The sequence below is a fragment of the Sinohyriopsis cumingii genome, chromosome 8 (genome assembly GCF_028554795.1).
Source record: "Sinohyriopsis cumingii isolate HCF-2022 chromosome 8, ASM2855479v2, whole genome shotgun sequence".
In the NCBI taxonomy this organism is placed as follows: domain Eukaryota; kingdom Metazoa; phylum Mollusca; class Bivalvia; order Unionida; family Unionidae; genus Sinohyriopsis; species Sinohyriopsis cumingii.
Genome location: NC_142968.1, coordinates 50,180,469 through 50,196,939, shown reverse-complemented (window position 1 = coordinate 50,196,939; position 16,471 = coordinate 50,180,469). Strand labels below are relative to the sequence as shown.

At 33.4% G+C, this 16,471-nt stretch overlaps 1 protein-coding gene across 1 annotated transcript; it reads left to right on the top strand.

Moving 5' to 3' along the window:
- The first annotated feature begins 641 nt into the window (after positions 1–641).
- Positions 642–13,453, top strand: LOC149793488 (uncharacterized). The gene is made up of 8 exons (XM_089966390.1): positions 642–704; positions 1,032–1,343; positions 5,062–5,352; positions 6,282–6,545; positions 9,746–9,772; positions 10,289–10,402; positions 11,958–12,469; positions 13,063–13,453. Exons 2-8 carry the CDS (start codon positions 1,196–1,198, stop codon positions 13,183–13,185), a joined length of 1,479 nt encoding a protein of 492 aa, XP_089822516.1. The 5' UTR covers positions 642–704; positions 1,032–1,195; the 3' UTR covers positions 13,186–13,453.
- The last annotated feature ends 3,018 nt before the right edge of the window (positions 13,454–16,471 follow it).

The following is a 16,471-nucleotide window of genomic DNA, read 5'->3' as shown; positions in this document are numbered from 1 at the left end:
GTTCGCCTTGCACACAATCTTTTAATACCCCATTTGCTTGCTTGAGTGCATCAGTGGTGTAATATGCGTTAGTGTACGGTGTAAACAGCTGATAGTCCCCGAAGTGCGTGCTCGAATGCAAGGGTACATATTCGTCGAGTGGTGGTTCCTGTTTCCCACATGACGTTGAATTAAGACGTCGGTGTATGTCATGAAATATATTTAGGTTCGATGTATTCTAAGGATATTCATGGCATGTTGCTACTTTGCATGTCACTGGGTTTTTTGTTAATAGTTATATTACTCGGGTTAATGTTGGTCACCTTTAAATGCACTACAATATAATCTTCCTTCTTTTCATAAAGGGTATGTCAATATATCACTATAGAAACAAACACACACACACAAACTGATATATATATATATATATATATATATATATATATATATATATATATATATATATATATATATATATATATATATATATATATATATATATATATATATATATATATATATATATATATATATATACACTTTTGGTGAATATCGCGCTTCATGTAACTGGTGACTAACCAGGACATAATGAAACATCGTTCAAAACAAAAGGCTATCAAACTAGACTTTTTCATCATTCTCTGTTATCACAAGGATGACACGCTTTGTTCTTTGTAGATTTCACATTTACTTCTGTTGCGCGACCTACTTCTCCGCCTGTAGTAGTAAGTGTACATACATACATACATACATACATACATACATACATACATACATACATGCATACATGCATGCATGCATGCATGCATGCATACATACATACATACATACATACTCCTCTATACTAATACAGTGTAAAGTGTAACAAATGACACAATTATCTGTCGTTATTTACTAGAATCATTAAGAAGATGATTTCACAATTTTCAGTATGTATATGAGTTTATGATATTAATATTTGCCAAATTGTTCCTTTAATTTCATTTTGATGTTTGATGTGTGTTCAGATTACGTTATGTACTTACATATATATGGTAAATATTTTTATGCAGAGTATCCATACGTTGTATTTACTGGATGCAATGCGACTTGGGAGTGGAATTTAGGTAATAGAAGTTCCCAACTTGATGGAATCGACGTGCGCATCAAAAACAAAACCGGAGACGTTATTATTGCAACACAAAACAACAAGTGTACAAGTCAAGATGACTTATCGATGAATTGCGTAATTTCCAAAAGGAATGAAGATTTGATCATTTTGTTAACTTTAATCAACATCACAAGCAAAGCTCATGGGAATTATACATTGTGGATCAAAGAAAAACTTCACACTGAAAATATGACCAAGGAGTTGATAGTGATAGGTAAGTACGAAGAGAAAATAATCATGGTAACATTCAGAGTTAAAGAGTAAGTACCATCTATGCGATGTATACATTCCGATTACATGACTGCATATTATATATCTAGGCCTCACCCTGGTTGCATACGTCACACGGAAACTTTCCAGATGGGTATATAACATCTTCAAGCAAATGCCAAATTCCTAGTTCAAATTTTAGAAATGAAACAGTAAAAAATTGAAACTAACATGTTATTAAAATGATATCCAATAAATTACAAAACCTCATAAAGTACTTTATTCCAAGTCTGTCGAACGAACTCGTTTAATGTAGCGTAGGAAATACACTTCAACGTTGCTCATTGGGAATTTTCCTACTCTGCCTCAAACTCGTTATCTTCGCCCACTCAGAACAAAATATATATGCAGTTTTGTCTAGATAGTTGTGATACTTTAGTCATATGATTGACACGTTTCACGTATGCCAACGCAGTGGTTAAAATGATATGTTTTCAAACACATTTGATTCACATCCAACTTTCTGAAAAAGTGGATTAAAAAATCGAAACATACACATGTCTAGTGTTATTTATTTACTAGCTTATGGGAATGCGTTAAGCATGTGTATTCTTTTAAAAGTCTGTGAATCATCCTACTATCTTCACTAGCGTACTCTCTTTGTGTATGAACTTTACTTAATTTTCGCAAGTCCACAATATTTTCTAGCTTGTTGAGTAAGTGTGCTTCATGTTTACGGATTATCTCTGACACATGATTTGCCCAGGCGTTGTCAATCCTACCCAAAGTTTTCCGTGATAGTATACTAACACTGTGCTAGAAAATCGTTAGCTTCAGTATCAACAATTTCGAATTTTTATCGATATGTTCTCGAATATCAGCACTGTTTTAAATGGATCGTTCCGGTGGCTTAGTGGTTAGAGCATCCGCCCCTGATGCGGAAGATCGTGGGTTCGAACCCTGGCCGAATCATACCAAAGACTTCGAAAAATGGTACTTACAGCTGCATCACTAGGCGCTCAGCATTAAGAGGTTAGTTTTAGGACCGGTCGACCTGTCATCAGGATAATGTGACTGGGTGGGACATCACGCTACATGTCTGCGGCATGATGCCCCAGTGATAGACATCACTTTAAACTGCCACACTGCGAACATTGTAGCCATAAAACTGGACAATTGTTAAAGATACAAAACAAATCTAAATCACACGCATATAGGTTTTAAATAGTGTCAGCTATGATGAAACCCAAGCATCCCACATTCATTACAATTTTTATATTGCAACTTATACAAATGTTAACATGCACATAACATATTCATCTACTATAAGATTTTGGCCATTTACTTTGTGGTAGGGGTGATGGGAGTTTTGTTTTGAACTCTAATATTCTTTTATATCAAGATAATTAATATTTTTCCAAATAATATCATACATATGACATGGTTTTATTTTGCTGCAAATCAGAGCAAAATATTTTTCCAATTATTTATAGACAAATATAAGCAAGCATGTGTCAGATCCATACCAAAGAACATCGAATTGTTGATCATAGGTTTCTTATATTAGACTCTTCACTGGATCAGAATACAAAGGCCCCGAGTGGCCGAGTGGTCTAAAGCGCTCTCCGTTACGGATCATTGCCATCTCACCTCTGTCTGCGTAGGTTTGAATCTAGGATTCGGCCAATGTAGATATGTGAGAAAGCCTGCCAGTAGCTTCTCGTGGGTCGGTGGTTCTTCCCGGGTTCTTCCTCCAACATTATAACTGGCAGCCATGCATAGCCTATCGTGTGCTAAAAAATGGCGTTAAACCCTACAACAACAACAACATCAGAATAAATAGCCCCATATTCTCTACCTAATAATACAGTGTATAGTGTGATAGCGGGTCATACCAGCAATATAAAGAACTTAGTATGGTCAATTAGGAATTTTTTTGTTGTTTAAACCAGAATATTCCTTCTTTACAATAGTACTCTTGGTGCGTGTTATTTTAGCATATATTTGTATAGCTTTCTCCCATTTAGAACTTTCAAAAGCAAAATGTAACCAACATTTATTTAGCTCCCTTACATCTTATATCACCCTTTGCTTTTATTAACAGCTGGTGGAACATACTGTCAAGGTAAAATTAAATAATGTATGAAGACTGGCTTATATTTCTTGCCATATGCTTTATTTGGCAAAGTGGGGGGGGTATTAAAGTGGAGGTATGTGCGAGTACATTATTTTCACCTATACTTTACGCTTTAATCTAGTGGTTCTAAATTTTGATTGGAAGTCCTTGGGTGAGTGGAGCTTGATAGAGACTGAGAGAGATAGACAGACAGACAGACAGACAGAGGGCAGTATTTCAAGACACCTGCGTATAATCATGGCTATTTGGTTCACATTAAATTAAAATGATTTAATTTTACAACTAAACATGATTCATTTATAAAACCTTCATAAAGGTAAATCTTTCTAAATAATTGGAAACCAAACGAACTAGAAAATAAAATCAAAGGCAAAGATCTTCAACTTCAGTCAAATGTACCTAAAATAAAATGCAATGGACTAGAAGATAATCTGGTAAGACCGAAGTGCACATTATGTTAGTCCCGGATCAAGGCTTGGATCATTTTTCTCAACACAGACCATTTGTCAAAGGGGGGTTCTAAATGACAATGTGGTTTTTCGGATTCACGATATCAGATGAATCTATCACTTATCATCTGTTCCAAGGCTTTGCAAATACAGTTTATTATTCATATCAGATAGAAGCAGGAACGGTCGGTATAGAACATTTTAGGTTGAGATACTGATGTAATTACTGGTCCTCTGCAACAAGGAGGAAGAATGTCGTATTACAAACTGGTAATGACAATATTGAGTAGATTTGTACCTGTAAGTATTATAAATGATAATAGTGATTATCTGGTTATGCAAAGTTGTCATGCATTTTGTAAATAACGTAAGCAATTCTAACTTTAAAAGGTTTATGTTAATCTTTAGCGGTAGCCGATTATAAATTTAAATGCAACTTTTCTTGCAGGTGTTTCATTTGGTGGAAATTTTTAGACATTCTACTAGTGCTGAAATATGATGAAACTATTATAGCATATACCACATACATACGAATGTTTCTACTCACTAACGAATTTGAAAGAATGACATCAAAGATATACACGATGTACAAAATTAATTTCGTTCATCAGTTTATAACCTCTGACCTGATTATCTGTCCCTAACACTGTAAATGTTTTGCCTTTTCAAATCAAATGGAGTTCTAGACATAAATACGCAGACAGACTACACATTGTACTTTTATGGTTTCTTGAACAATCCATATCAGTAAAAGACTGTGTTATCTGCGTCCAATATTTGTAATGTCTTTTTGAATGTTTCTAAGCAAAATTGAAAACACAAAAGGAGGAACTCTTGCAAGCACGTGTTTAAAAAGATGTAATTCATACTTACTTCATATTTTACGGACAGCATAGACTCTCCTGTACCGGTATGGCTACCTTGTTGCTAAATAAACTCCCTTGTGGTTTAAAAGGCAAACAAGTTGACAGTTTATGCACTTCTTGACGACAGTCATGATCCAAATTATAAGTCTATGAATTACATGTACAACGTTTTGAATTGTTTTTTCCATTAAACGGAGAGTTGCTAATACTATGGAAGATTGTTTTAAGTCAGAGTACACCAAACTGCATAGTACTTTTTGTACTTTTCAGATACACCACAAATACAAGAAATCAGAAGGCCAATTAACCATAAATCCTTTACAGTAATGTGCAACACCTCATATGTATCTGACTGTCTAAGCTACTACTGGAAGATTAACGGCACGTATATGAACTCTACCGGCCATTTACATGCAAATTCTTCTACACTGACATTCACAAATTTGACGATGATGGACACCTTTAACAAGTTAATATGTCAAGTAGGAATACATATGTGTAGTAGTGCGGGATGTAACTCGTATTCTCAAGAGAGCGAGTCTTATACAGTTCTACCAGTGTGTAAGTACTATGTAACATGCTTTATTTATCCTTCTTAATCCACATTTTAAATGTAGTACGTACATGAAATACTTAATTCCAGCAACATAGTAATAACCAAATACGGAAGAACAGCTGTGAAATCAAGCAGCAAGACAGAATCCGACCACACAGAGAGTGAGATAAAGATAGGTCAAGTGATTATTAGATATGTAATCTGAATGCAATAGTTTCATTACAAGAATGTTTAAAAGGCATTATTAGTACTTCTCTAACGTTAAAAATACTTATAACGTACATATAATACAACGTTATTTTACACAATGAATGATACACTGTATGACATACTTATGCCAGATAAAAAACTGTGTCTTTAAAGCAAATGTATAACCTTATATGAATGTAAACATCTCTATCGAAAATTCAATTTTTAGAATTATATTTTTTTTTATCTACGATGATCGCTCAGTGCGTACAGTTAAAATTAAAGTTCAAATCAATTTCAGTATATTTAAGTGGTCGATCAATTGCACGTGAAAATTGTAAGATCAATTTATATTCTATTTTTAACTTTTAATACATTTATGTACTAGTATGCTACCGACACTAACAATCAATTGCGTATTTCTTATTAACAAATACATATTGTGTACTACTGGTTAATAATTCCATATTAGACATGCATAACAACACCACATGATGTGAAAAATGTCACAGTCACTTTATACATATAAATAAGTTTCATACCTTTGCATTCCAATGTTCCTTAAAGTATATCATTGCACATTTTGTAATTTTATCGTATACAATTTTTGAACTAATTTATTTGATACATTTAAATTTACAATTTTTATTTAAGCCTTGTACATGGTAGTTAATTTGCGAATTATTTCGAAAGTACAACTCACGTAAAGTCATTATATTGTTTTCATCCTATACTTTATATTCAGATGGACCCATCAATGTATCCTTGACTCATAACAAAAGAGACTTTTATCTTCAAGAGAATGAAACTTTCAAAGTAACTTGTTCGGCAAATTGCTACCCGGATTGTACCTTTCGATGGGAGAGTTATTATATCAATGTGGAAAGCGAGGAACTTACAATCAACAGCTTCAATGAAAGAATGTCCGGAGCATGCACATGCATTGCAAAACATCCAGAAACTGGCATAACATCAAAATCGCATCCCATTTTCCTGTACCCTGCAAGAGGTAATTACAGTAGGTCCTTATTATTTCCGCGATTAAGAATATAAGACACGCGTGTAACTGGTGCTCCGATTCCACAGGGATACAAGTTTCAAAACAAATTATAATGCAAAACCACTCAAGGATAGATTTTTAGTCAAGGTTAGATTGTCATATTTTAGGTAGCTCACACAAACCTGTATGGGTAATCGGTCATTCAGAACGCATCGAATCACACGTAAACTAACCACCATCACATAAAAGTCAAACCTATTAAGATGTATATACCTTCCTGGGTTTCAGAAAATGCTTATACCCGATCAGTAAATATATTTCAGTGGTAAGCTTGTTCTACGGATATATCCTACAGAGCTACAACAAAACCTAACTCCGAAGTATGCAAAAATTACTGTCGTTTACAACTTTATAAATATGGACGCATCGAAATATTTATATACAAAAGTGTTGGATGGAATAGTGTTATGTCAGTGTGGTAATGTAGGCACATACATCCAAATTAAATATTGACTGTTGTTCTAAACTTTATATACTAACATAGTTTAAACGACATCTATTAAATCAAGACATCCAAGACGAATATAAGTGATCACTATGGACTAAAATGGGCCAAAAAATGGACACCGGGACAATCACGAGCAGCTTTCGTTATGCTATATCAGCCGAGTGTCACATTATTGAAATATAGAGATACGTGTACATCTTTTACTACATCGTTATAATGTGTCTAACGAATCTGGACAACAATACACACGAGATAAATGGTTATTAAACGACGAAAAAATGATAGTGATTGACATATCCTCAGGATAAATTGGATAAGTCAATGGGCTTAAGGGTTTAACATATATATATATATATATATATATATATATATATATATATATATATATATATATATATATATATATATATATATAATCAATGTAAATGTTTTCATTTATATAATCAATGTATCAATGTTTATTTTTTCTCGTAACAGACATGCAGATCGTGAAGTGTGTTCAGGTTAACATGTTTACTTTTATTCATAGTCGTTACTTAATTTGTTCAGTCGTTAAGTTATAATGTGTTATATTTGTTGCATGAAATGATCACAGTTTTCCAGATATTCTTATGGGTAAATATATATCAAAGCATATTTAGATTTGTGATCCGAAACTCCCAACGACTGGGACATCAAAAAGTCATATATGTAATCTGCTACAGTGTTTTGTAAATATGCACCAGCTCAATAGCTTGGCTCATAAAGTAACAGCAAAATCTGGCTCTTGTTTTAAGCTTATATAGCCTCACTCTGCATACTGCCAAAATACACACGAGTGAAGAAGCTGTCCACTTATTTCAATCATTCTTATGTTGTTAGGGTGAAAACGACAAAAGTATTAACTCTTTCGGTCCGATATATTCCATGAAACTGTTGAAATTATTGAACGTTTCGGAATTCAATTATCAATTTCGACAACGTCAGATCAATATCACATAATCCTATGTTTGGGATATATTATAGTTTGTTTCAGGTCTAAGCATTTAATGGCCACAACAAACTATTTGAATTTAATTATATGTATAATACACTCATTCATTTTCTAGTAACCCTGTGCGATTATTCTTGTAAGAGACAGATTCACGTCTAGACGTGGATATTACAATATTAATCTCTTACAGTGTTTCAAATGAGGTGCATGCATGTAGAATATACATTGTCGTAATCGCATGTGAACAGATCTCGTGTATTACACAACTCAGCTATTCTGTTTTAGCTCTCATGGGAAGTCGATGAACTCGACAGTTTTGTTAACTTGGGTATTGTGGTCTATATAACGTTATTTCAAAGGACGATATTGTTTACTCAGTGCAAGGGGCTGGACCACCGAGTGTTCATTCGGCAAATAGAGAGAAGTCGTACTTCAGCGTGTGACTGGCTGCTACTACCTAATACCATCAAATAGTCCATGTTAAACTAAAAAATCGATGTCACGATACGTGTGATAATCAATTATTTTATGAACCAAACATTGACAGTATTTGTTTATAACTGTATGTTCATATTTAAATTTGAATATAGAGCCATTTTACAGCATTACAGAAGGTTCGTGTACAGAAACCACTACCACACCTCAAAGCAAGTAATGTGTAATTCATCAGTAGTAGAATGGCAGGGTATATAATCAACACTTTATATATTAATAATGTAGTCTAGGTGATCCATTAACTTTAAAGATTTGTATGATACCTTCAAAACGAACTGGACTTATGATTTTCAGTTCTAATCATTAATGTACTTGCATCAACATAATGAGTTTGTAAACACAAAATATGATTCTTCTAGGTTTCATACATTCATATGTCTTCACAACCTCTACATGCACTGCATACCGACAACTCGGTTTACACGAAACAGACTTAAGTTTGTGATTCGGCTATACAGGACATCAAATGTGTCATTTGCAATCCTATCTATTAATATTTTTTCCAGATAAAGAAAGCATGATATCTAAAGGTAATTTCATTTTTGAAGGAAAAAGACAAATTCTAGTGTGACATATAATCTGAACAGGTTTCACTGTGTGAAAGATTTGCTACGCCAATATAACACATTAAATGTTTCCAGCCATACTTTTGGTTTATTTAGAAAGTGACATTGTCGTCTGGAGAACAGTAAAATAGCTTACATTTGTGTCTCTGAAACAATTATGTTTTATTGCCATAATAATAGGAGTAAAATTTGTACTATAGTACATATTTTTTAACGTACAAAAATATACCCTCTATATCTAAAGAAACTAAAATTAAACACACTGAATTCATTTACCATTTACGTCAGTTTACATTAAAGCTCTTATTTCACTATCTTTAAAGCTTTCGAACATCGACAATAATTTATGCAAAATATTGTAAACCGTATGTTTTTCTGACATAAAAATATTGTCTCAGTATCCAGCCTCATTTGTGACAAATATACATAACCTTCGGCCATGTTTGGGGGAGGGTAGGGGTTAATTGCTAACAGGTACTAAAAGAGTCTTCAGCACGGACATTCCTTGTGAATATTAATCTCTTTTCAGACAAACAATGCAGACAGAAATAGATAGGTTCTTAAACTTAATGAAGTTATTGACGATACTGTTGAAAGCAAATTTTTACAATTCATCTATTTTGATCGCATTAATTAAAGTTTAAAATGTCAATTCGTCTCATTTCAGTTTCTACCGACCAGGGCGATAAACAAGGTAAATGTTGCTATCAGTTTTAAAATTCGTTCAACCTTGCAACTCTCCTTTGAATCCCTGCATCAAACGGACTAGCAAACCTTGCCAAAATACAGATAAAAAAGAGATATAAAGACTCTCAAACATCCTTATCGCATTCACAATGTTCTTGAACAAAAATGTATAAAATTAAGCTGACAAAATATATTTTCGTCTGGCAAATGAAAATTTGACAACATGTTTCGTTCCATTTCAGTTTCTTCCAGGCAAGGAGGCAAAGGAGATAATATGTCTACCTGTTTTAAAACTCGTTTGACATTTCAACTCTCTAGTCCACTAAATGAATGTCTGCATCATAATCAAATTGTATTAAAAAGTATGGCACTGCAGATAAACAATATGAAATATCAGTATGAAACAGTGACATGAGTGTTACAACAAATCAAGACTTAAGTGAATTTTGACAATACAATATAACATATTCATATGTTCTAAACACAATTATCAATATTGTTCGTTATGTTTATTTCTTTTAAGACGTCCCCTTAGAAATTCTTGGCGGTGGACTAGTCATTGTTGCCTTCTCCCTGATCCTGGTTGGAGTCTCAATGTGTGTCCTGCATCGGCGTAAATACGCCTCTAGAAGATTAAGTATGTTTAACCTTTGCACCCTAATCACAAACAAATGAATATGCAAATTGTAAAGTGTATATATATATATATATATATATATATATATATATATATATATATATATATATATATATATATATATATATATATATATAACCCAGTCACATTATGATGACAACAGGCGACCTCCGGCATGCTGCTCCAGTGTTAAACATCGCTATAAACTGATTGCTAGGGTGGCCTAGTGGTTAGAGCGTCCGCCTCGAATGCGGGAGGTGGTGGATTCGATCCCGGCCGAGACACACCAAAGACTTATAAAAATGATACTAGTAGCTGCCTCGCTCGGCGCTCAGCATTAAAAGGTTAGTGTTAGGACTAGTCGAAATGGTGTCAGGATAACATTACTGGGTGGGACATCATGCTAAATGTCTGCGGCATTATGTCCCACTGCTAGACATCACTATAAAGCTGCTACACTGCAGTTAGCGATGCAACTGACAAATTGTTAAAGCTACGTTAAAAATCAAAATAATACACACACACACGCGCGAACGAGCACTATGAACTGTCACACTGCAGACACATCGTAGCGATATGACGTTAAAAATCCAAATGACAAACACATTGCATTGTTTTCTTTGGGCATTTCCAGGGTAAAGTGCAAAACTCCAATATGATTACGTCCATATCAACCTGTTGGCTCATTAAACTGTATTTAAAATATACTTTTTGTTTAGCAAGGAAAGAATAATACAATCAAAACTAAAAAAAAATCCTTACAAGCCTGACACTGGATGCCGGAAGAAGATTGTATGCCATATTATGGATTGTATTTTACCTTTTGAGAACAAATCTTTCGAAATTCAACAAGCAATACCTTTCATTTATTATACGTGTCCCATAGGTAGAGCCTAATATTATGTGAAATATGAAATGGCAACCAAATAAAATAACTGTATTCTTGACTTATGGTTCAACTCACATTATGCAGTAAAGCTACAAGAAGAAAAGAGAACTACACAGACTCTATGAATCTAAAAACAGTTAATAAACGACAAAATGGAACAACATTGCTACGGGAAAACTGATCATATTACAACGTGATGAATACAGCAAACAGTCGTGACAACATGTATTATTTTATGTCAATATCTTTGCTTCAGGTTTCATTCATTTATTTTGCATTTTCATACTTACGACTAAACAAATACGATATAATGACAATTACTTGGAAGGCAACTTACATTATTGGATACTTGTCAAACTTAAAATTATTTTATACGTGTATTACGTGCCAAAGAGAGTGTCAGTTTCAAAACACGGAAACGTTTTGGACAGCGAATATACTTGAAATGTCTCCCTTGATGTTTTAAAAGTCTTAATTTGATCTAGATGACTTGATCGTTTCGATTTACAATACTATCGTGATTTTTACAATCTAAGTTCAGAATCTGCTAAAGATACAATCGAAAGTTCTTTATACCTTGCAGACCCATATATGAAAGGTAATACATACAATATTCAGGTAATAAAATTTGATTCCTGCCATTTAAAGCACTTTAAATTGTTACAGGTTCTCTGACGGTGCAACAGACATATGCTGGACCACAAAATATGGAAGTGTCTCAAACTTTCATACAGTTCGACAAACATGACGTGCCCCTTCCCATCCCAACGGTGCAAGAAAGCGCACGCATGATGATGAGAAGATCATGGTATCCTAAAATAAACAGAAAATCTTGCAGCTTGCAAACAATTTTGGACGATAACCAAGAATTTCGGAACACAGATCAGAAAAGCATATCTTTGCAAACTTTAATAGAATTATCACATACGATTGGAAAACGCGTTAAGAGTAATGAGTCGCTAAGCCAGACGTGTTGCTCTCAGAAAGGCAGTTGGCCTAGTATGGAAGGGCTTACAAGTGGGATAAGATTGGAGAAAATATGTTTAAACGTGGAAAAAAACATGAAAACGAGCAATGATAAACAAGACACTGACCCAATATCTCTGAAGCAGAACCCCTTCCCACATCTTCGTTTCGACCAACAACCCCAGGAGGATCAATACAGTGTTTTAGATGAGGTAACATCTGGCTAATCACCTTCCTTTCCTCACACTCTATCAGACTGAACTAACGTATAATTGCTAAAGGAAATCACAGGTAGAAATATGCTTTAATGTGAATTTCCATTCTAATTTTATGTCATTCACCAAAGCAAACAATACTTTTATTTGCCTGTTTCTACTCCAAAATTTTCTTCTCTTTCCTTATGGCTTTAATCAAAAAAAAATTCTTTTGAATTTTATTGCAAAGCCTCATTCATAGAGTCAAGTTATTTCGAAACACGCGTGGTGACTTTGCAAATTCAAATAATTTGAAAAATTGATTATACTTCTTGCAAATCACAGACAAACAACACCTTGCATGTCATAGTATCCAGGATCCAACCTGTGGACTCATGCGTTCACTCTGAGTGCATTTATTGTGTACATGTACATATATTGTATTCATTTTTATATATTGTTGTGCGCGTCTGATTCAAGTTATAAAAGTACATCCATTTTTCAAATTGCTTTTGATACTTGTCTTCTAACACAAACAATTTTTATCATACATGTCAATCCCTCGAGTGTTCCGCAATATATATAATTGTAGATATTCATGATTTTTATAGACTAGCTGCCCAATGTATGACTACGCCAGAGTGAATAAACATGGAGAATGTTCGCAAGAAGACCGCACTAACGATGGCGCTGGAAACTACCAATATGACTATGTGTTTTTGTCTCATCTGTAAATGTATATATATATATATATATATATATATATATATATATATATATATATATATATATATATATATATATATATATATATATATATATATATATATATATATATATATATAAGTTCGGATGACTTGCTAAAGCTGAGCTGTTTCATGACATAAATATTAGTTGATGCAGGAAAATGGAATGGACAGCATTTTTATGCATTAACCTATGTTTTATTATAAATAACACTGATCGAGTAAGACTCGAGGAAAACCTAATATATGAATACTGATGTTTTTCATTATTGAAACATTAAAATGTCCGGATTTCACCTTTCCTGTTATTCATTGTTAACTTTCATTGAGGATGTATTATTATTGTCTATTGTCTCGCTTTGTTTTTCATGTCAGTTTCCAAATGAATCTTTGTCTAAAATATTTAGGTCCATTGCACCATTCATATTTATTGTGTGCTATCTATTGATATACAATTTTCGACAACTTATGCGTGTAATACATTCACATTCCTGGCTTGAATACATGTTTGACCATGACTCTTTAGGAAACTAAAGTACGATTAAGAAATTTATAAATTAAACAGAAGGAGAACATACATGAAACTTCCATTTGAACATTAGTATGAAATCTCCAGAGCTCCCATAAAGGTCTACATCAGGTTAGTATTGAGTACGATTTTCATAACTGAATCCTATGTAATGAAGCATTCTGTATAGACTGATTTTAACTGAGATATGTTAGTGCTATACCAACCTCATTACGTTAGTCACCCTTATCCAGTTACTTACATTTACAGTCCAAATGGAGTCCTGCTTATTAAACATATAGCTGCTATATCATAGTACCTTTCTAAATATCCAGATTCTAAGCTAACTGCCCATCCCCCTCTTCACTCTCTCTCTCTCTTACGCACACACACACGCACACACACACATACACACACACACACACACACACATATATATATATATATATATATATATATATATATATATATATATATATATATATATATATATATATATATATATATATATGGGAAAAGGGAGATGGGTAGTTAATTTAGAACCTGGATATTTAGAAGGTTTGAGAGACACACAGGTAGACAGACACGAAGATAGATCTTGGGACCTATTTATTTAGATCCGTAAGTTCCTTCCTGTCGACATATTCAAGGAAATGAATTTAGCTGCAAAAAAGTAGCCAAAATAACCTTGTACCAAATATAAGGGGCTAGACTGCCTGCCAACTAAAACAAAGAAACTGATACGTCACAACACATATAAACATTACCATTATTGCTATCATTATTACCGCTGTCATCGTCGTCATCATCATCAACTCCGACGACAGTAGGGTGGAAAATAAAAATTGTTTCTTTGAATGAATGTACTCTGACGTTTATTTCAATAGGGTAGGTCGTCTATCTATCTTCAGCCATCTAAAACGAGACAAATTAACGCTTGACAATGTATATTTAGGTGTTTTCAAGAAGCCAACATAACATGAATCTTACAATTAAACTTTTATTTTAAATGTTTTGCTGAATGTATTTATTGCTTTAAAACGTATGAGTTATTTTATATTTGTAACACACTTTTGAGTATGATTCGCTCAAAAGCCGTTATATCACATACATATACAGATTGTGTTGTATTAAATCGGACATCTCTGATCCTGCCGTTTCGTTGTAGACTATTTTCTTAAAAATCGTAGACCTTAGAGCATGCTTTAAGTTTAGTCATAGACATATATGTAAGTTTATCCAAACCAAGTACGTTATTTATTAATTTTCTCACCGGATCTGTTTTAACCATTTTCCATGCTACTTTCGAGATTGATACGATTATTTTTAATGATTTTAATTTATAACTTGTATATTTTCTAAAATATCGCATAACATGTTTAATGTTTGAAGCAAACAGTTCAACAATTGTTGTTTTATTTTGTCTTCTTGCATTTTTCATGTAAAGCGAATTGCTTCAGCCAAGCTTTTATCACAATGGCGGGCAGGGTGGGTGTAGATCACATATATTGTTTTTTATATGAGGAAGCTTTCGTTGTTGTGAACGATTATCTTTCTATATACGTAATCTATTTGATTATTATGTCCGTGTTGCTTTTTTGGAGGAATTATCAATCTCTGGATTCGATATATTGAAGATGTACTACATATTATTTTGCAAAAATAGAACTGAATCGAACGCATTAAACTTAGATTGGTACAAAGCTAAATTAAACTTTCAAACATCTTTAACACACATTTCTCTCACCTTTAAGATAAAGATCTTAGGCGTGGATAACACCACTATAGATTTTATCCTACTTTGTCTATCGATAGTCAAAATTTAACTTATATACAAACGAATGACATATATATATATATATATATATATATATATATATATATATATATATATATATATATATATATATTATCTATATATATGTATGTAAAGAGAGAGAGAGAGAGATAGACAGATATACAGATTAATAGATAGATAGATAGATAAATAAATAGATAGACAGAGATAGATAGATAGATAGATAGATAGATAGAGAGGGCACTCCGCAGGTTTAATAAAACCTAAATTATATCAAGACTACTGAACCTCACGGGGATGTGCCATCAATAATGCCTAAACATGAACCCCAAACAACAGACAGCAGGCTTTAAGCAGTAACTTTTTATATTTAGTTTTCTAACATAATGCTATTCTGTTATCCATTCGGTACCCTAAACCTGTTATATCCAACGACAAAAGTTTTTAAGGAAATCTATTGGTTCCTTTTACTAATAAAATTGTTTAAGTATCAATTTTAACTGTCATCACAGTCAAAACCTTTTTGATAACGATCGAGAAATTATACATTCGAGTTCATTGCCTGTCTGTGGATTCACAGATTTAACACGCCTTGGATATTTATTGCCCCTGCCCTCGTTCCGACCTTCCTACAGTTCTCGCTCTCAGTGAGAGCTTCAAGATGTTTAAAAGAATTATTGTGTGGATTGCCTTCGCGGTGATTGAAGACATAGCCATTGCTGATGAAGCAACGATAACATTCATAAATAAATATATGACAGAGTTAGATTTTCTTCGGAATGCACTGACGCTTTGACTGTTTGCAATTTACGGTCTGCGTTCTAAGAATGATCATAAGATGGCCGACGTTAGTAACAAAACCATTCGATCTTTGCCACCGGCAATTCCTACTCACTCTAGGCATCGTATGTATTAGCGATGGGATGTCTTCGGGATTCGCAGATAGTGAAAGATCGAACACAACGACG

Excerpts from the sequence above, each read along its gene's own strand:
- LOC149793488 (XM_089966390.1), top strand. The coding sequence starts at position 1,196 with ATGAATTGCGTAATTTCCAAAAGGAATGAAGATTTGATCATTTTGTTA. Across the intron at positions 5,353-6,281 it reads TTATACAGTTCTACCAGTGT|ATGGACCCATCAATGTATCC; the intron begins GTAAGTACTATG and ends CTTTATATTCAG. Across the intron at positions 10,403-11,957 it reads ATACGCCTCTAGAAGATTAA|GTTCTCTGACGGTGCAACAG; the intron begins GTATGTTTAACC and ends AAATTGTTACAG.